This window comes from Falco cherrug, chromosome 11, assembly GCF_023634085.1.
Source record: "Falco cherrug isolate bFalChe1 chromosome 11, bFalChe1.pri, whole genome shotgun sequence".
Taxonomy (NCBI): Eukaryota; Metazoa; Chordata; class Aves; order Falconiformes; family Falconidae; genus Falco; species Falco cherrug.
In genome coordinates, this window is record NC_073707.1 from 7,623,381 (window position 1) to 7,644,237 (window position 20,857).

The 20,857-nt window shown below is 45.9% G+C and overlaps 2 protein-coding genes across 9 annotated transcripts in view; both read left to right on the top strand.

Moving 5' to 3' along the window:
• Positions 1-10,030, top strand: part of NEU2 (neuraminidase 2) — a 32,715-nt gene extending 22,685 nt beyond the window's left edge. For 2 of the 6 annotated variants that reach the window (XM_027808937.2, XM_014281943.3), the window contains exons 2-3: positions 7,018-7,222; positions 8,919-10,030. In XM_027808937.2, the coding sequence (XP_027664738.1) occupies positions 7,022-7,222; positions 8,919-9,857 (1,140 nt within the window). In that variant the 5' untranslated portion in view covers positions 7,018-7,021 and the 3' untranslated portion in view covers positions 9,858-10,030. Of the gene's footprint in view, positions 1-9; positions 332-359; positions 443-463; positions 1,976-2,488; positions 4,878-7,017; positions 7,223-8,918 lie in introns of those variants that run through there. The other 4 variants (XM_027808936.2, XM_055723221.1, XM_055723220.1 and 1 more) reach the window with 4 other exon arrangements.
• A 4,929-nt stretch (positions 10,031-14,959) lies between these two features.
• The window catches only part of INPP5D (inositol polyphosphate-5-phosphatase D), a 56,725-nt gene continuing 50,827 nt past the window's right edge, over positions 14,960-20,857 (top strand). For all 3 annotated transcript variants that reach the window (XM_027808933.2, XM_055723217.1, XM_027808932.2), the window contains exons 1-2: positions 14,960-15,187; positions 20,172-20,235. In XM_027808933.2, coding sequence (XP_027664734.1) covers positions 15,054-15,187; positions 20,172-20,235 — 198 coding nt within the window. In that variant the 5' untranslated portion in view covers positions 14,960-15,053. The remainder of the gene's footprint in view (positions 15,188-20,171; positions 20,236-20,857) is intronic.

A 20,857-nucleotide genomic window follows, 5' to 3' on the forward strand; every position in this document is an offset into this window, starting at 1 on the left:
ATTAAACAAACAAGTGTTGATGGGTTGTCTGGCTGCAGAAGCAAAGTGTGTGACTCAGAACACCACCTGAGTAACTCTGCTGTTAGCCAGGGCACAGAAAAAAGGTGAAGAAATCCACAAAGCAATCATTCATGTCTGGCTTTCTGGCAGACTGTGACTTAGCAGCCTCTGACTTAGCAGCCTCTTCAGTGTCTCTCTTCCTTAACTGCTTCTGTTTTACTTCACTCTTGATTTTCTCCAGGAGTCATTGTTAAACGTTATTATCTGGTGGGTGTCAATACCATTGTTTCTGGAGGGACTTTTCCTCGTATTGACTGTTGTTTCATTTCAGGTACGCATTGACTGTTGTTTCATTTCAGGTAAAGCATCGAGATGCAAATGCCTTCAGGCTTCTTTTGTGTGTCTCAGTTAAGGTCATACTTTACTGGCCCAGCTAGGCAAGGTTTGTAAACACGGGGTGTGGTTTGTAAAGTGAGTCTGCTCTACCTGTTAACAGCTTCATGCTCCTACTTCCTCTCCTATTGCAGATCCTGCTCCTTGTTTGACTCTTGCTGATGCAGTCTAGGACAATGACCTAGCAGAAAATTGTTCGCTTTTCCACCGCCCCACCCCCCTCCCCCCCCAGATTAGTTTTCTGTCAGACTGACATACTCTGATAGCTTGCCAAAGTAAGATGAGCATCAGTGCTGGCACAAGAAGGGATACAGGGTTGCTCAAGAGAGAGGAATGAGTAATACAGAAGCATTACATTAATTCAGTTGGTTGGTTATAAATCCACACCTTTCCAGCTGCCTATTTGCCTGGCATAGATCAACCACAACTACCATCAAATGAGGAGACTTTTCTTCCTCCTTTTTCATTACTAGCAAGATTTGTTTGCAGGATTGCTGTCTTCATTTTTTCAGATCACTTCAAAGACAAGAAGCAGTAATGGCAGCAGTGGAAACACAGTAGGGAACAGGGGAAAGCAAGAGACACAGCAAGGAATGGGATAGGAAAGGTCATCTCTGCAGCAGCAGCACATTAGATCAGTAGCACAAGGTAGTCGTGAAATCATCTGCTTGGGTACCCCCAGCAGCTGCAGGTGCTGCCTCTAAGCCAGCCAGGGCACAGCTGGGAGAAGGGGGGATGCTGTCCTCTTCTTCCTCAGCTGTGACCCTAGGCTCCTATGAGTATTATCCCCTATGTTCCTCTGCCTGACTCTCCCCATTAGCTCATTGACTGCAGCTGCTGGGCTAGTTTGGCTCTGGGAACGCCTCCACAGAGGCTGCTGGGAGTTGCATCTGGGTGCACCAGCATGTCATTGCTATGCCACTGCCTGGGGACTCCTGTATTAACCCATTTCTTCATTCAGAAACAGTGTGCTGATGGATTGGAGGTACGTAGAGCCAGTGGAGGAATATGTCAGATTATCACAGCACTATCGCCTGCTGGTTATAACTATTTTCTGAGTTCTTTTGGCAAACTTTCCCAGAGCTCAGGAGCACTCTGAGAGGAAGCACTGGGAGTCCATGTGCTGGGAACCAGAGGGACTTTAACTTGCCTCTCCTTAGCACAAGGGGACAAGAGGACCAAGAAATAAGACAGCACGCTGAATTGTATAACCATTAGAAACAATAGCTGTTCCACAGTGTTGCCAATCCATGTAGGTAGAAATATGCTGTTTAATTACTATGATACTTTAAAAGTCTTTCCTTAGAGCTTGTCCAGCTCATGTGGAACCTCCCCTTATATGCAAAACAGGCTTGCTATTTAAATGTAAGCTTGTGCATACACGCCGGCTGCTAGCTTTTCTTGGGGATCCAAGACAGCTGACATTGCTGCCAATATAAATAATTTTGCAGGTTGGAGACTAGTTGGAAAGAGTGAGCCTCCCTTTTATCTAATCCAATAGAAGTGCTTTTTGGTTTGTTTTGTTTTGGTCATTGTTTTTTTTCCCCTTTGACGTGACTTCCAGGAGACAAGAGTGAAAGAGGTATTTGTTTTCTTTTTTTTCTTTTTTTTTTTTTTAAACCAACTTTTTCATAACAGTAGACACTTCTAGGAACTAAAACTGTAAATACAAAGTTTTGTAGGTTCAAGTAGGAGTGAAGTTTGTGTATTCTTCCACCAAATATATGCTAAGAAAAATGTTGCTGCTTCGTGTAATTCCTCTCTAGTGCTAAGAGAACCTGCACTTTATGGCACAGGAGCTACTGCCAGGCTGAGCCACAACGTTTTAAAATCAGAACTTGATTGTTTAGGAAAGCATGTGTTGGGGAGGCTGAAAACCCACTTGTAATTTGGTATGACGTTTTTACCACAAGAAAAACTTTCTGTTTCTAGTGTGGTTAAAAAGTTTAATCCAATCGGCTGCTGGATTAAAGTATCTCAGTTTTGTGCCCTTTCAGCTGTGAATTTGAATGTTTGTTTGTTGTTTGACAAGTCTGGCTCACAACTCTCCTTTCTGACTTTACATTGGGGGTCATTTATTGGGCTAAATAAATGTGTGCTGTCCGGCTTGTTAAGAAATCCCATAGCCTACATTTGGTCTAGGATCTGGTCTAGGGGCATAACAAGGCAGGAGGTGGGGTGCTGTGATGCAGGACTTCGGCAGAAACAGGCACAGTCGCACTGTTGAGCTAGGAGGAAAGGCTTCAACACAGGAATATGCTGTGTAGCAAGTATTCTAGGAGCAAACTGGGTCTACTATTTCACAGTCCTATACAACTGGAATGTGGCTACTACTGGCCTCACTCTGTGCAATATCCCAATGGAAATGCAAAACAACAAATGTATTTCGGCATAACACTTAGTTGACTCTTACAAGGTTGGTTTTTTGGTTGGTTGGTTTGGTTTCGGGCTTTTTTTTTCTTTTTTTTTTTTTTTTTTTCTCCTTCCCAAAACCTCCCTGAACAGGTTCATTTGGTTTTTTTGGATCTATCTGAATTCCAAGAACAAGCTGCCTCCTGCACAGACCAGTCTTGATGGGGACTAAAGGATAAAGTTCAGCACATTACCTCATTTCAGCTGGTTTGTTTTTAAAGACATACCGTCATTTCAGCTTGGATCTGAACATGTTAAGGACAGGTTTTTACAGAATCTGAGGCCAGTGGAAATGTTATCCTTTTTAGTCACTTTTCTTGGAGATGGTTACAGCAAATAAACACGCAAGGTCTCATCCTGCTCTATAGACAAGTCCATGTGAGTTGCCTTGAAGGACAGAAGTGAAAGGAAAAGTACCCTCTCCTGGTGTCTACCAGAACCTATCCCTTACTGCAGTTTGGGCTCCTTCCAGACATCAGATCCATCATAGTCAATTATTGATAACTGTTACTTCTTTTGACTCTTCTGGTGTGCTGGAAACAGTCTCTGCTTTGGAAACCATTACAGCTATATAACTTGCAAACTATGAGTAATGGTTTCCTCCAATTTCACTCACTCCTTTTATGTGTTTCCATTCATGCCTGTCTTTCTCTCTGCCTGCCCAGTTCTGCTAGGAGGTGAGGTACTGGATCTCAGTGCAGTAGCTTCCTTGCTGCCTTGAAGAGGAATTGCAGGTAAACATCAGTCACCCTGAACAGGACACTGCAAGGATAAGCCTGGGAAACATTCAAAACTCCAGTAAATTCCAACACACAGAAGGGAATACTGGCTTAGTGGCTACATGATGCATTTCCCTTCACCTCACTAGCATCTCTGTCATCTGGAAATAGGTTTCTGGCTACCTCTTTGTCTCCTAGGAAAACACTACCACATCAACTCACTTGCCCTTTATCACTCTTTACTTCACAAAAGTACAGCTAACTTTTCTCTCCAAAGTGACTGAATTGATAGAGGTCTGAACAATTGTTGTCTGTGGACAGCTCTCCAGTCTCCTGCTTGTGTTTCAGACCTTTGTGTTCCCAGAAGTTTGGCTTTTTTTCCAGTTATGGCTCTTGTTCTTTCAAAAGATATTGCCATGGTCTACAAACTTTGTTTTACCAATGTCCTTAGGTTATGCTGGCTGCAACACTACCACCATCTTCTTCCTTGCAGGCCAGCCATTGCTATTTCAGTAGGGCTTAGGAACAAAGAGGCATCAAGGACATACGCATCCCTCCCTTGGCAATTTAACCTCGGAGGGACTGTTGTATATGATCTGAATTCCTGCAGTGCTAGAGTATGAGCATTTGAACGCCCTTCATATGGCTGTCCCGTTGACAATTTGCTGTCCTGTCAATGATCTGCTATTTTTACTTCTCTTTTATTCAGGAGGGTGTACCTAGTGGTTTTGCCTTTGAAAATTAGTAGAGATAAGAGAAAAACTGATTCCTTTCAGTTGGCTGGAGAAGTAACTAAAGCAGCACTATTTTCTATAAATATATATATATTAAGAACTTTAAGCTTATTTAAAGATTTTTGACTCTGTGTGAAACTCAAACTGTTGTGACTCAATTTCTGCTCCGCAAGGGAGAAGGTAGAAGAAGCTGAATACTGACTTTAAATATGTTTAAAAAAGGAGGGAAGTGTTTCTCTGCAGATGGATACATAGTGTGTATGTGTATATATATGCATACAGACATAATACCCACACTGTGTAGGGAGTGTATATACAAATGTGTGTATATGTGTACACACACACTCACACACATCCCTGTTTAGTCTCTGAATAGATGGAAGAGTCACTTGGTTCTAGTATTTTCCTTGTTTATAGTTGCGGGTGCTGTGTCCAGGAACCTCAGTCTTGTTTCTATGGCAGCTATTCCCAGCCTTTTAACATCCCACCTTCCCTCAATCCCCAATGCAATGAGAGGAAGAGAAGAGTGTTGTGACACCCACACTGAGCATCTCATGGCGGGGATAAGAGCATGGGCAGAGATGTCTTCAGATGACAGGCTCATACAGGAGGGACCCAGGTGCAGTAGGCTGCAGCACAGCTACTGGTCTCTTGGCTTTGTATCAGGGGCTTTGTAGGGCAGCCCAGATGTCCCCCCACCCACCTTGTTTTCTTTTTCTTTTCCTTCCCTCTTGCCCTGCCCTGAAGCAGGATTGCAATATCAGAATGGCATCATGAGCAGAAATGCTAGGGAACCTGTGCTGCACTAGACAGGCTGACTAATCTCCCTTAAATAATCTCCCTTTAAATAGTCTGGAGGCGCTCTAGTGAGTTTCTGTTTCAGGAGCCTTGAGAACACAACCACGGCTGTGGTCTGTATAAATAGCCAGACCCATGCTGGTAAGTAGTGAACAGCACAGTTATTTGTTCTAGGAAGGTCTTCCTATTTTCTTCATGTTGTTGCATGGATGTGATCAAATTCTGGTAACATTTCTGTATAGTAGCAGTGCTGCTGCCTTTTCTCAGACTGCCGTATCATCAGTGACTGTGAGGAGGGAGCAGCTAACCTTTGCAGACAGACATCTGTCTCCAGTGGCTTTGCATCTGAGTGGCAATGGGGCTGTGATTTGCTGGGGTCTGTACAGCTGGCTTTAGCTAAAACGGTGCAGTTCAGACCCTTTTGATCAGTGCCACGAGTTAAAAAATCTCACTGATATTTTTAGCATCTGGAAGGTGAAAGCAAGGAATATTTGAATACTTGCTGCCTAGCTATGGATCTGGACAGAGCATGGTGTGATGGTCGTGTTTGAGAAGGATGAACTCAAAATATCTGTGCTGTCCTAACTAGGTAATCAGCACGGGGTGAAGGGGCAGCGGGGAGGAGATGGATATTGCTAATCAAGTCTGTTAGTTGGGCTGGCTAATAGAATCTTCTATTTTGCAAGATGCAAGAGTAAAAACTATTCTCCAGGTAGGTACATGCACTCTGCAGCTGCATAAGCAATCTTCAGGTTGCTTCCATCTGGTCCTGAGTTATCAAGACAGCCTTCAAAACCAAGGATCTGATACATGGCCAATAGCCACTATAGCGCTTTCCAAGATTTAGGTAAATAGGAGAATCCTTAATGAAGAGTGCAGCAAGTCTTGCCTCAGCTGAGGTAGGAGGCATTTGAATTTCTTACTCATAGTGTATTGTCATCTTCTCCCTGCCATCCTACCCACTCAATGCGTCAGAGATCTAAGACTTGATTTTTAACATATTTTTTGTTGTGTTCCCCCCCTTGGGCAGAGGATATTCAGAACGTCAGTTTCTGGTACACCATATCAGAGATTTTTTTTTCCCTTTTTTTCCCCTCTTCTCAGACACAATTCCTCCAAGCCACTGGGTTTTTACCAGGGTGAATGAATTCACAGGAGAGGCTTGGTGCAAAAGGGCTGAGGGCTAAGTGGGTCTGAGGAGAGGAAGAGAGACTGGGGGGGCGGGGGGGGGGGGGGAGCATAGCACAGAGCTGTTACATAGAGGCAGTTTCCCTAAATGCCCTGTCATGTTTGCCTTCCTCTCTAATGCTGCTTTTAAGTCACTGTACAGATGACAAGGTTTTTGCCTGGCCACAGATCCCACCTAATGCAATGAAACACCATTCAAACTGTTTTTTAATCTTTCAAGGGAAGGGGTGTTCTCTTTCTTTTTTCACCCTCATATAGGGGTCCAGCTGGGGTCAGGGTTTGCCACAGTGTGTCATTTAAGTGAGGTTTTAAGCTCATATTTGGCAAAGCAGAAGTTCTGTGCTGGGTTTTGGAAACGCCATCAACAAAGACAGTAATGGTGTTTGAGGGAAAATACTATGTTTTATTATCAACAGTCTTCTGAATTACAACTCAAACCCACAAAAGCCCCAGCCTGTGAATTTAATTAAAGAGAAAAAACAAACCACAGACAGCTTTTTCATTAATTGTATTCAGTGTGCTTACCTTACATCACTCCAGCAAGATCAACCAGGCTGCTCCTGTAAGTTTGGTCTGTGTTGCCAGCTAGTATGCAACGATTCTCTTTGGAAAAGCACAAGAAAAAGGCAAAGCTGAAAGTAACAGGAATTGTTTCAATGTAGAACAGGCCTCACCGAGTAGGGGGGGGCAAAAAGCAACGGAGTCTGCTCTGTGGGATTTTGCTGGGCTAAGGGTGGGTCAAAATACAATGTGTTTTGTCTTTGTCCCCCTAGCACAATGGCTTCGTTTCCTGTCTTGGAGCAAGAAACATTGTTCCAGAACAGTACCTGGAGCTATCGAATTCCAGCCCTGCTCTACCTGCCGCGTTTTAGCATCATCCTGGCATTTGCTGAGGAGCGAGAGGATGTGGTGGATGAACATGCCAAGCTACTATCAATGCGCAGAGGCGTGTATGACCCAACCACGCACCATGTTCAGGTACCAGTGTGGGGAGAAAATGGGGGAGACTGTCCACCTGTACTGCTTGCCTGTCCCCAGCTGAGTTGCATGTGTTTGCTCTCTCACTGTAGGGAGAGGGCAGCTTCTCCTTCTCCCCACTTACAGCAGACAAATCTGCCTATGAGTAATGTGTGTGTCGTTATAACTACTGGGATTCAACCCAATGATTGGGCAACTGTTGGAGGGACTAAAGTGGGGCAGGTGCAGCAGATTTTCTGTGGATGGCTTTGACCCATCGTTGCAGATCTGGGGAGGCAGATAGAGAGATGGGACAAAAGTCCTGTTGCAACAGCAAAGATGTGGATGAGAGGCAGAAATGGGGAGTGCCATAGGGATGGGGAGGAGTGAATTAGCAATAAGTGATTATTTTCTTAGGACTATTTTTTAGTTTAAAAGACAATTGAGAGCAGCTAGTCTCCCCATGTAGAAGGGTGTTGTCTGATTTGTCTGTGCCAGTGAAATGGCTACCTTGCTAATCTACCAGTCATTATTAATAGTTATCTTGCTGGGTGACTGAGGTGTTGGTACTCTATTTAGAATCATTTTTTGTATTTGCAAATGCATTAATATCTTGAAGGGGGAGGAATGTTTTTCTATTCCAATCCTTCATTGGTGACTGGTTGTCTTGGATTATAGACTCCTAACAGATAGAGTCTGCCTAGCAGAAGCAGCCTCTCAGTGCACCTGCAGTGTAATACCGTTCAGTTAACATCTTGTGTAACCCGCTGTAATTCAGTTAAGTAGGGCTCTGTTGGTCATAAACTTAGTAATTTGTGTTCACATGCTAGAGTTCCTTAAAATGGAAATATTAAATATTCAAAAAAAGGTAAGACATGACCAAAAAAAGGGTAATCATTTTAAGGTAGAAAAGCTAATTTAGTATAATCTTACTGGAAACTATTGCTTCTTTTACCAAGCCAACAACGCTATGTAGGAATAATCTTCTAACGGCAATGTTAATTTAGAAATGTGATTGTGTTATGTGCTATTCATTTAAAGACAGACAAGGCTTGGAGGGTAGTTATACCTGCTCTGCAACCTAATTTCTGTCAGACAACTCAGGGTCCAAATTTCCACACCAGAGTGTGTAAAGCCATGCAGTCAGCTCTAGCAAAGTGCCTCGGTGTTGGCTGGAATACCCATTCACACACGGATCAAACTGGAGGAATAGGAGTCTGAATGGAAAGGAATTTGTAAGCATCCAGGATAGTTGAAAAAGGCTCGGTTATCTAGCTGACTTCCTAAGGAGCACTGGCACAGCGCAGTGTCTGTACCAGCACAGTCTGACCGCTGGGCATGTCTGTGTGTCATATGTGTATATACATTTGTGAGAATTTCTGGAAGTTCAGCTACTGTAGATTTTTAAACAATGTTATCAGACTCTAGCTACATTGAGATACAGAGCTATCAGCTCCTCCGTGAGTAGTAATCAAAAAGGACATAACCCACCTGTTTGGTGAAGTGCATGTGCATCATGTCATCAAAATAATTTTCACTTGCATTTGGCGATGCCAGGATATTGTCTTCCCATTTCTTGCTCTATCCACTAACTTGCTTATCTTCTGTTCTTCTCATGTTCTTCTGTAACTTTTATCCAGGCATCCTCACACTGTAACGTGGATCTATTTGTAATGGTCTGTTTAATTCTTGTCTCCCTTCACACGGGCCCTGGCAGTGGAATAGTATGGAGACCATTGTTAGTGCGCAGCTGAAAGACCACCGATCTATGAATCCCTGTCCTGTTTATGATGAGATCTCAGGAAAACTGATCCTGTTTTTCATAGCTGTCCCAGGAAAGATCTCTGAGCAGCATCAGCTCAGGACAAAGATCAACCTGGTACGTCTCTGCTACGTCACTAGCATGGACCAAGGACGCACCTGGAGCACTGCCCAGGACGTCACCAACAGTACCATTAGCACCGAGTACAAGAACTGGGCCACTTTTGCAGTGGGGCCGGGTCATGGATTGCAACTGCTCAACAAGGCCCGGAGCCTTGTGATTCCTGCCTATGCCTATCGGATCTTGGACCCTAAGCAACACCCCACCCCTCATGCCTTCTGCTTCATCAGCTCTGACCACGGGACCACGTGGGAGATGGGGAACTTTGTGGGGGAGGAAAGTGCAGTGGAGTGCCAGGTAGCAGAGGTGCACACCTGTGGCAGGAGGGTCCTCTACTGCAATGCAAGGAGCAGCAGGGGAGCCAGAATCCAGGCTGTCAGCTACAACCACGGGGTGGACTTTGAGGGAGGCCAGCGGGTTGAAATGCTAGTGGAACCTCCTTCTGGATGTCATGGAAGTGTTACTGCCTTCCCACCTCCCCCCGATGCCGGATGCCAAGATAGTTGGTTGCTCTATGCTCATCCTACAGACCCAAAGGGTCGAAGAGATTTAGGAATTTACCTCAACAAAAGCCCTTTAAATCCAGCACGCTGGACAAAACCAAGTATCCTCTTCAAAGGCCTGTGTGCTTATTCAGACCTGCAGTACATGGGGGTTGGGCCAGATGGCTCACCCTTGTTCTCCTGCCTCTTTGAATATGGGACCCACCAACAATGTGAAGAGATAATCTTTGTAATGTTCACTTTGAAGCAAGCCTTTCCATCAGAGCGTTGAGGTTCAACCCTCTCCGTCAGCATCCCTCTGAAAGCACCTTTGCTGATACTTCCTTTCACTGTCACTTCTCATCTTTCAGCAAAAGGGTTTTTGTACTCTTCCTGTACCCTTAGTTTGACGTTGGCTTGTGGCATCTGTAGTCTGTGAAGTCTATTAAACATACTAAAACTGAGTATGTGTTTGATTTTGTTTTCTGTTGCCCGTTCTCCCTTCTTGCCTTTCCCTTTGGCTGGCGTCTTAAACATCACAAGCTCAAAACAAGCATGACCTTTGTGTAGGGCCTCTCGCCTCGGGGCCTCTGAGACCTGACTAGGGACATGTGTGCTGACAGCATAGGGACTGCATGGGAACAGATGGCAGTGATTTTATGTTGAGCTGTATTTAGTAAGCTGTGGGGAAAGCGCTAGAGAGGACGCCGAGCTTACTGCCCTGTATCTGCAGTTACCTTCTCCGAACACTGCTTTGGCTCTGACTAGGTGCACTGCTGCTTGCAGTCAGCATAGGACTTGCTGGCAACTCTAGCTTGTTCAGCAAGGCCATGGGTTGCCTTGCTCTTGGAATATTCCTTGCCCACTTCTGCAGTGGATTTGGGGTTGCTTTGCCGGGTTCCCAGGGACTTCTAACGTAGCTTTCTCCTTACTTCCCGTGCTGCGTGTTCTTGCTTACTTGCCCTTTTGCTTACGCTGCATTGGGAAGCTGCAGTTTCTCATGTGTAAGAAAACCGCAGCCTCATGTGCTCCAGCTGTTCCCTCTCCCTTGGCAGTGACAACAGGACCCATGCAGGACACCAGGACCCCACCATGTCTGGGGGCAGGGCAAGTGGGAGAAGTGGCATTTTGCCTGTACCGAAACTGCAGGATCAGGACAGGGCTGCAGAGGGAGCTCCCAATGTGTAGTCGGGAGGGGAAGTACTTGCTGGTCTTTCTAACACAATGCTAAGCTATAATCCACACAGCAACTGCTCTTACCACTGACAACACAATGTCTTGTGAGCCCGGCTGTTGTTATTACGGAGTATTATTGGCATATGAGGCAGTGTGTCAAACAAATAACATTGCCCCGCTTCCAGCAAATTGCAAAGGCACAGGTGTCAGAGGAAGGGGACCTGACCAAGCCCAGAGGAGCATGAGTGCTCAAGCTAGAAGTCTTTCCAATGTAGACAGATTTTCAGCAGGTTTCTGAAGGAAACGGCCCCGGTTTTGGTGAGAGAGACACTCTTCTGAGGCTATGATATGATTTGAAAGGAAGCATTATGCAGCGAGTAGACATGGGGAGTGATCAGAAATTAATGGGTACCAAGGGAGACATGTCAGAGCAGATGGAGCTAGGAAAGTTTTACCCATGTCTCTAGACAAAATGCTGCTTTACAAACCAGTCTGTGGTTGTGTGCTGTATTCTGTGCATGCACGCGTGTGGAATGGCTCCAAGGAAAATATGTTTGTTTGCTCTGATGGTGAGGAAAAATACCCACTTTCCAGAGTGCTCTCAGAACGCACCTCCTTTGGGGAGCACTAGCAGGTCCCATAGGATCCTTTGCACTGTCACTGCTCTGGTCTGTGAGTCTCTGCTTACTCAGTGTCCCCACCCTTGCCTTTTATTGCTGATAGCTTATGAGGGTAGTGGGAGAAGGGGACCTGATTTTTTTTCTAGCCACCTGGAGGCTGCAGGTACCAGGGGAGTGAAGAGATCTTATGGCCTTCACATATACACCTGTAATTTGCTGAGCCTTTCCCAAGCAGCAGGTCAGTAACATGCTGGGTTGGAGTAGCATGAAGTAGCTCAACTAACTGGTACTTTGTGGGTATTACTCATGTGCTATTTAGATGCAGGCCAGAGTCTAAATACATGTTTGTGGCCAATAGCCTGTTACTAATGCCTAATGAGGGAATGTTACATTTAGATTTCAGCAAAGCTAACTGCTGTCCTATAGACTTAACCTACCTCATCAAGCATACTATGAAGTACTTGTGTTTCATGAAATGAAAATGCATATTCGAGAACTTTTCATCTGACCAAGCCTGGCAGTGCCCATACTGATGCAGTGCACAGCCTGAGTATGTGTGGCGATTTTGGGTTACCACTGTGCATCCTGAATGATGCTACAAACAGTATTTATCTACTGGGTCTGGTGAGTTCACAGCCAGCTGGTACAATACTACCTGGACATCTGTAGCAAACCCAGTATAGATAAAATGGTTATTGCAATGTCTGAGAGACAGCTTGGAATAATACCCTAATGTGGGGGAAAATAATGTTTGCTTTGTTCATAGACTGCCAGGGATACAATTTTTTGTTATCCAACATTTAGATGTGTCCTAGTTCTTTGTGGCCTTGTTCTCTCAAGTAAATTTAAATGAAATGTTGCTGCAGTTAACTAAAAGCTTCTGCTGAGTCTGGGTTGGATTTGTCTGACAGATGTACCCGTTATTCTTTTGTTTTACAAGGGTAGCTCTTACGAGGTGCTTTGTCCTGACTGTGGGATGACAGTGTAGACTGTTCGAAGTACATCCTATTCCTTGTGGAACCCTTAGGGCTGTGCTGGCTACGTTTGTAGTATTCACCTGTCATGTAACTGGTGCGGGCGGATAACTGTGCCCCCCCCCCCCCCCCCCCCCCCCCCCCCGCCCCAAGGCAAACACTCTAGCTCATCTCCAGATAACTTCTCTAATCTCTTCCTCAGGTCTACTCACCAGCCTTCTCTGACACAGGCACAAATTGAAAGAAAATGAATGGTGTAAGCATCTCCTGCAGAACAGCCTTGTGTCTCTGTGTGCAACAGGAGTTATTGTCGTCCTTTGGGAATCAGGTAGTTCAGGATATGCACACACTTATGTGCTGACCACTCAGGGATCAGTCTTTCTCTAGCGCTGCAGAATTCACATGCCTGCACCATGAGAAGTAAAACAGACGCCATTTCCTCTTCAGGCAGTGTTGCGAGTAAGCCATGGGGAATCACAGAGCTGTTTATGTTAGGGGAGGTGGGATTTACCTTTTGAGCAGCTGGAGCTGTACTGTGCTTTCTTTTAGGACCAAGAAATACAGAAACCAGCCTGCACATCTTATTGCTGCAATCATCACATATTTTTGGATCCCACCCCCTTGTTTATGTCTCCAAGTCAAGAAGTCACATGTGGCTGGACAGAGGATTCACACCTTTGAAGGAAATAGCAGTAGCTTGATAAAAACTGAACTTGGTGGCAGGATGGATAGGAGTTAAGAATACAGCTAATCGGTCTCAGATGTCTAACAAGGGCTTGCACCTCTCTGTTACGTTGTGTTAACTTGCAGTAGGTCAGAACAAACTCTCCAACCACAGTCTCATTCCAGCCAAACTCATGTCGTGCAGCAGCTCTGTCCACACTGCATCCACATATGGGTCCATTGCATGGAGAGCACTGTGAGGTCAGGCAATGGTTTAACATTCAGAACTGTTCTGCTTCCTGCTGCAGCTGTGCTCCAGAGAAGCTTCTGTAAGTATCAGAAATCACAAGGAGCTGGTACAGATGAGGCTAGCAGTACACTATGGCCAGGCAGGAATGTCAAAGGAGTTGAAGAGACCCTTTGCCATATGCAGTCTCTCTTCTCAGTGGGGAGAATAGGGTTTGTAACCACTTTGTAGCTTTCAAGAGCTTACAGCTACTGTCTGTGCAGAGCTGCTTCATGGCATTCATCATCTGACTCCATTTAGACACCTGAATCCATGGGAGTTTGGCTCCTAAAGCCCTATGTGGATCTGGGTGAAGCTGAAGGGCAGGTCCAGCTGAGCTAATTTTGGTCTGTAGACAGTGCTTGCTCAGCATGGACAGGAAGCCCTGCACATTGCCGTTCTGCCCATTTAGCAGGGTCCTATGCTGGCTGCACAATTTTGAATTGCTGGTGCCCACAGTTTAATCTCAATGGCAGATTAAGCTGGACACTGCAGAGCAGTTGTCTGGATAACTGAAAGCACCAGGAAGGCTGGCAGGGGTGAATGCTGGGCTTTACTGGTTCACTCTCGCTCTCCGTGTCCACAAATTCTCATCTCTCCCAGTTCAGTGACAGGCTCCCTCCTGCCTTGCTGTGTCCAGGGGCAGCACTCCATATGTGATCCAGGTACCATGGTTCCAGCACTTCTCCTGGCTCTGGGAGGTGAGGGTTGCATAGAGTGTCTGCGCCTTTCCGGGGAACTCCCCTCTCTGTCCTCTGAGTCCCAGGCAGAGTCCCAGCTCAGCTGCTGCTCTTAGGTATAGCTCAAACATGGATGTGCAAAAGTGCCGCCTTCAAAGACAGAGAGGTACAGGATAGGCAACCAAATTTACCATGCCTGCAGCGCCCTTGTAGCGATGTCCATGCTTGCTGCAAATGTGCCCCTCATGCTGCCTTGGAGATGCAGCACTGAACGTGCCACATGGCATAGACAAGGGGCAAGATGTACAGACAAAGAAAAGGGAAGTGAAAGCTCCAGTTCTCCCCTCTGACGCAGGTTGCCAGACATGGCTCTGCTGCATCCTACCTTTGGGGATTTAGAGTAGGAAAGCTCTCTGAATCCATCTCACAGTAGCTGACAGGGAGCTTTGGTCACAAATTCCCAGAGCACATCAGCCTTGAAGTCTGCTTCTGTGCGTGGAAACGTGCAGAGGTAATTTATTTCTTTGTTCTTGGAAGTCCCTTCCTCACTCCTAGCTAGGTGTGAGGACTAGACAAAGCAGGAATGGGGCAGTCAGTGCTAAGTATCCTAATGCATGGTGTGTTTCTGATCAGTCTGAGATTTATTTATTCCCCATGGAGACCAGTAATGGGTAGGACACACAGACAGGGAGAAGGTAGAAACTCCAAGGGTTTAGCAAGAGATTGTAAATGGGTCGGCAGGCCACCACAGCCTGTGGGACTGAGTTGGTGGGGGAGCAGAAAAGATGCCCAGCTGGGACTGTTTGACACAGTATTAGGACATGAAGAGGGAGGCAAAGGCAGGGAACATGGGCTTGGTAGTTGCTTCAGCTGCAGCATGAAGAGGGAGAGCAGGGGCTGCAGGAACATGTCATGCTCACTCTCTGAGCTGTTTGAGTTGAGGAAGTTGTCCGCGGCTGAGTTTCCTTTCCCTCTCTGCACTATTGAAACAGGAAGCTGGTGAGCTGAAGCTGCCTGATCGTTACACACAGACACACGGGCAGCTCTGGCACTCCTGTATTGGCATTCAGGTTTCCTCCAGCTCCAGCGATGGATCAGGGCTGGTACCACGGCAACATCACTCGCTCCAGAGCCGAAGACCTGCTCTCCAAAGTAGGCAAGGATGGCAGCTTCCTTGTGCGGGCCAGTGAGTCAATTGCTTCAGCATATGCACTCTGCGTGCTGTAAGTACAGCTTTTGAACTCGCGTTTCACGCGGACACTTTTATCCCCGCTTGTGCAGAGTTACCCACTGCGCACCCTCTCCAGCACAGAGGCAAACAGCCGCTGTACCCACCGGGAAGGTCCTGCCCACATCAGAGCATGGCTGGTTTCACCTGACTGGGACACAGGGTAGGGAAGGGTTGGGAGCAGTGCCAGGCTGAACAAACCCATATGCTTTTACGGCTGTACTGCTCACCCTACTCTTGCCCCTGATTCAAAAGGAGAGAATAATGAAAGATATTGTGGCTGTGGTCTGAGAGAAAATAACCTCTTGACCTCTTTGAGCCTGTTAGCAGCTTGGGTCAGGTATTTACATTTAACATCTCAAGTACTGAGCTCAGTACCCTCCCAGGCACTTTTCTTGCTCTGGTTCAGTGTGTGTTTGACTCACCTGCTTGTTCGATGTCATGTCCCATTCAGCAAAAGGCTTGAAATAGTTCCTGGAGCTGTGCGTAATACAGCCGGCACATCAGTGATTCTACTTGCATCCTTGATGTGGCTCACAGGGTAAATATTTCATGTGGGAAATGGGGAGAGGAGAGAAGTGCTGGCAGCCTTGCCCCCTGCCCCCCCCCCCCCCCGCTCTGTTCTGGGTTGGGGGTGGGGGCCAGAGAGCAAGGCCTCCTGCCCTGGGTTTATGAGGGGCAGGTGTTATCCCTGGAGGCAGGAGTGCAGGGGCAAGAGGAGGCTGAAGTCAGTAGGTGAAGTCTGAGGTATTTGACTTTGGGTTACAGAGAGATAAGAGAGCTGCTCTCTGCTTAGAAGAGATCAAGAGATCCTCTGTGGGACCCTGTTCTACCTGTCAGATCCTCTTTGCTGCCATTGTGCAGCAGATTAATAAAGCTTCCTTCACCCTTACGCCACATTAAATTACAAGCAGGTTTCTCAGTGCAGCCTCTTTCTGAAAGGATATTTCTTGCGGTAGTAGAGGTGGTGCTGCTGTTTATAACTCTGGTCAAACTGCTTGTCTCCGAGGTCAGACTTCTGGTGATAGCACAGCCTGCTGCAGAGGATCCGACTGCAGAGAAGCGTGGGGCGGGGTGACTGCCCTGTGAGCGTAGGTGTTGGACCGTCAGACATCAGTGGCTGGGTAATGGGGTTCAGGAAGCACAGAGAGCCTCTGTGCCTGCCTGTTCAGCTGTTTGTAATAACATGGGGCAGAGTTTTTTTTCTGGAGAGAGCAGGGAAAGAAGGGTGGCTGCAAATGAATAGCCAGGACAACGTGAGGAAGGAGGGGCAATCGCGTAGCGTGGGCTGAGGGGCCGAGTTGCAAGTCAGGGAACATTTTACTAAATAGACTGCTGCTTCCATTGAGTGTTTTTAGTATGACCCCTTTGATTTGCCTTGTAACCAGTAGGTACGCAAAATATTTTTACAGAGCGATGATGGGGATTATAGAAAGGGAAGGTGCTGTGAAAATGTCTACTAACACGCATTTGCATAAGTTTTTCCATTGTAAATGTTTACGCAGCCAACTTTGAAAGCCTTTTGTGACTTGAGAGACATGGGATCAGGAAATAGAAACAATATAATGACCAGGATTTTCTGAACCGGGAGCCAAAGGTTATGTTCTTAAATCCATTCTGAGGTGGCTAACACGAATGACTTGATTAAAGACATGGGGAGCACCCAGCCTCGTCAGCCAAGAGAGCTGGGTCTGTGGTGCAGAGGGCTGGCATTACTTACAGTCTGAGAAATGCCACACAAACTTCTGTCAAAAGTACCTAACAAGCTTTCAGCTTATGCTGGCTTGCAGTTAGTTTGTGAAGAGAAAGGGTTAAAGGCAGTGAATTTTCTGCATGTCATCTTGACAACATGGGCAGCTTTGCTGAAGCTGAAAACTTCCTCAGCGATGTATCACTTTCAGATGTGTTTTTGACTGGAAGGTGTTTTGAAGTTTGAGCTCTTCAGTTACTTGTTTGAAAAACAGAGAGGCTGGAGACAAAGGATGAGACAGGGGAATTGAAAGCCTGCAAAAGGTTTTAACAAAAAGAGAATTATGCTGAAAGTGAGAGTGTCAACTGTGTATACATAAGGAAAACAAAAACCCATTAAATTTGCTCTGAAAAAGAAGGGCCATGTTCTGCAAAGCTCTAATATTTATTGGGCAGATGAGTCAAAATCCAGCAAAAGCAGATATTATGTCATAGAATGAAATAGTGATTTTCTTGAAGAGCTGCTCCAGGAAAATAGGGTTTGTATAAATAGAGACAAGTAAGGGAGGTGTATTTGCAGGGCCTTTTAAGAGTGCTTCCTTTTCTGAAACTTAGAGCAGCAGCATTTAACTGAGCAGCTCAGCAAAGGCGGAGGGAGCGCTCCTCCCCTGCACAGCTGTCCTCTGCTCCGCTGGTCACGCTGGCCCATAAAAGGCAAGAAGCAAAGCCATTTTCCTCCTCCTTTCTCTGTGCCTGGAGCATTTGATCTGGCAGTTTATTGACAAGAAGTGGGCTCTTTAACTTACCTGGAGGGGAAAGCCTGGATCCTGAAATCAAAATGAGCCTGCTTAGCATTCACAGCATGCTGCGCAAGAAGAACTGGTATCATTCCTCCAGGGGATCTTCTGTTGCTGGTTTGTGTGTGAATGGCTGCAGAATTAACAACACATCTAGAGATGACCCCCAAAGGCTAGCTGCAGCTTTAGGGATCCCTCTCAGAGGACACTGCCGGTGAGATGCTGCTTCCAACCCCCCCATTTAGCACCGTGCCTGGCATCGCAGTCCTGTTCAGGATTTCCAGGCACTCCCAATATGCACACCATCACCTGTGCATAAAAGCATACCCAGCAGGAGAGAAAAGAGAAAAGAAAGCCTTGTCCCCTTTCCTCCTCTGGTTGGTTGAGGAGACAGAGACATGACAAAGTACTTGGAGACATTTTGAAGCTGAGGCTGATGCTGTATTTACCCTCCACATAGCCTGAATAGTGGTTGAGCAATTCTGAACTCACCCCAGTTTGTAGGGAGGATCTGGAATGTGACAGTAATTGGGACCACATAACTTGATAGTCAGGATGCTGAGGAAAGAAAGCCTAAGGGTAGAAATGGAGTAAGAGTTCCAGTAATCTCCATCCACGTGCACTAAATTAGGGGGCTGCTAAAGAGGATTCCTTCTTTTGAGCCTAGGAAGTGCTCCTCCCTGCTCCTGTCTCACCCAACAGCCCTTATTTCTTTGTTCTTCCACTGATCTTACTTGCCCTCAGCTTAAACCTCTTCACAAGTATTATGGCAGCAGCCTCGAAAGGGCTGTGTGGTGGGGCACTTTCTCTGAAGGTAACAAGGAGGGTCCTCTTGTGACACAAGAGCCATTGAGCTGGTTTGTTTATCAGTTTCATAATCTCCACACGAATTTTCTCTGATCAGCTGCATGAACAGTTCTGCTTAGCGCTGTTTGCATATCAGCAGGAGGAAATGGTGTAAGAGAACTGCACTGACAGATAAAACCAAAACCCATACCCTTCCTTGGGGCATATCCTCATTTGGCATTGATTGTCCTGGGGTTGGTGAAATTAGCAGTGTTGAGGCAATCTAGAGCAGTTGGGGATCATGTCTGTGACTTCCAGCTCTGTACTAGATCCTCAGATGTGCAAATGAATAGATGCCTGTGAAATGGTCTAACTTTGCTTAGTGAACTGGTAATGAGCCCTGGGAGCAGTTCTAATGCTTCTGTGTCATTTGCATTAATGCCATCAAAAGATACAGGTTCATGTGAATACATGGCAAAATCCTCCAAACACCCTGGAAAAAATCAGCTATGATTTCTGAGTGATTTCATTTCCATTTGCTCTTTGTGACTCGTATAACACTGCCTAATCCTGGTGATCTCTCTCTCTCTCTCCTGCATGGAGTGATTCTGAAAGGTATATGATGAATAGACTCACAACTTAATTGTAAGAGATGAATATTTTATTGATGTGCCTGATCTCCCCAGCTAGGGGGCTGACAGCCTGCATTCATGGTGATTCCACAGGTGATGTGGTGTTTCTGTTACAGCCAAGGAAGCTCTGGGAGTGGATTCTGTTTTTTCCTTTGAGAGAAAGGGGTTGAAACCAGCATCGTTTGCTGGCTTAAAGCCATATTGTATGATTTAACAGAGTGCTTTGCAGGTGACTTAAAAGACTTGATCAATCTGTTGTTCACATGGGAGAAAGGTAAAAAACCCCAAACCTATACATATATTATTTTTAGTCAACACTTCTTGGGCAAGCTCCACAAAGCTCAGCAGCTGTTGAGCAAGGTCATACTTACCACATTACAGCAGTGCTCAGGCTTCCCTTGGGCTCTTGTGCATTAATGTGGCCCTCCACTGGGCAAAAGACTCTTCCATCCCCCCTCTCCCCCTCCCCTTTAAATAAGAATCTAATTGAACTTAGCTGGGACAAAATGTTCGTTATGGCTGATCTGCAGATGCACACCTATGGTGTGCATCTGCACCAGGATAGAGATATGGGTTTTCATTTAAGCTGCTCTTTAGGGTTTGTGCATAAAACTGCGTATCAATCAGCTGTCTGACTGTGATTTAGCTGAAATCTATTATTTGTTTTTTTTCCAATGCAAGTCAATGCACACATTAGCCCTTCAATTTACTCATTCATTGCTGATTTTGGCCCTGTGTCTTTTGGATTTCTGCTTTTTCATTCCTTCCTGAGACGCCCACTCTACCGACAGTTAGAGCCATTTGGTGTTTTCTTTCTTTCCGGCCAGAAGAGTTGAATAACTCACTCTGAAGCTGATGCTGATATCACTTTCTGCAGTGACATCTGCAGACATGTCTCAGTGACCAGGAACACGGCAGGTTTGTGTTAGTTCACAGGTTCCAGGGAAAGAAATAAAAAGAAATGTTTAAAACCCTTGTGCATGAAGCCATCCACGTGTCCTCATGGGGGAGGGGTGCCATGGGTGTGATTCCCTTCTGGACATGACCTAGTCATATCTCCTCTGATCTGTTCCAGGTTCCGGAATTGCGTTTATACCTACCGAATTCTGCCTGATAAAGAAAATAAGCTAATTGTCCAGGTAAGCCATGTTGTATACCATTTGGCCCCACAAAGATGCACCTAAGACCACTCACTGCTTTTTTTCAAAGTAGTTCTAACACCAAGATAAAAAGAATATAAGGAGTTAAACTAATGCCTTGGCCAGCAAAGTGCTAGTCTTCAGTCCACTGCTGTGGAGATTTTAGTCTCTGGTCCGCTGCTATGGCCATTGGCACACTCTTTAATGTATGTGTTCAATTCAGTGGCACTGCTATGTTTCATGTAACTGAGAACTTCAGCCCATGGAATACCTTCTCCTCTGAAGCCAGCTTCTTATCAATGCACTCTGTATTTTTTCAATTCAGAATTGCAGCACAATTTACCTACACTCAGAGAATGTAAATTGAGTTGTGGTCTCAGGATCCAGAAAGTACCAAGATTGAGGGCAGGAGTTTCAGACCTTCTGTTTATTCCTATTCTGCTTTTGGATCCTGAATAAGCCACTTCCCCTTCCTGTAGCACCTCTCAGCCCTTGTTTTCTGAATTTAGATCATGAAACTTGGTGTGGGGAAGGAGGCAGGGTCTCTTCAGCCCCAAGATGTGGGTATAAGTTTCCTAGGAGGCAGCAGGGGGTGTAGCCTATCCATCCTCCTAGCACAGCC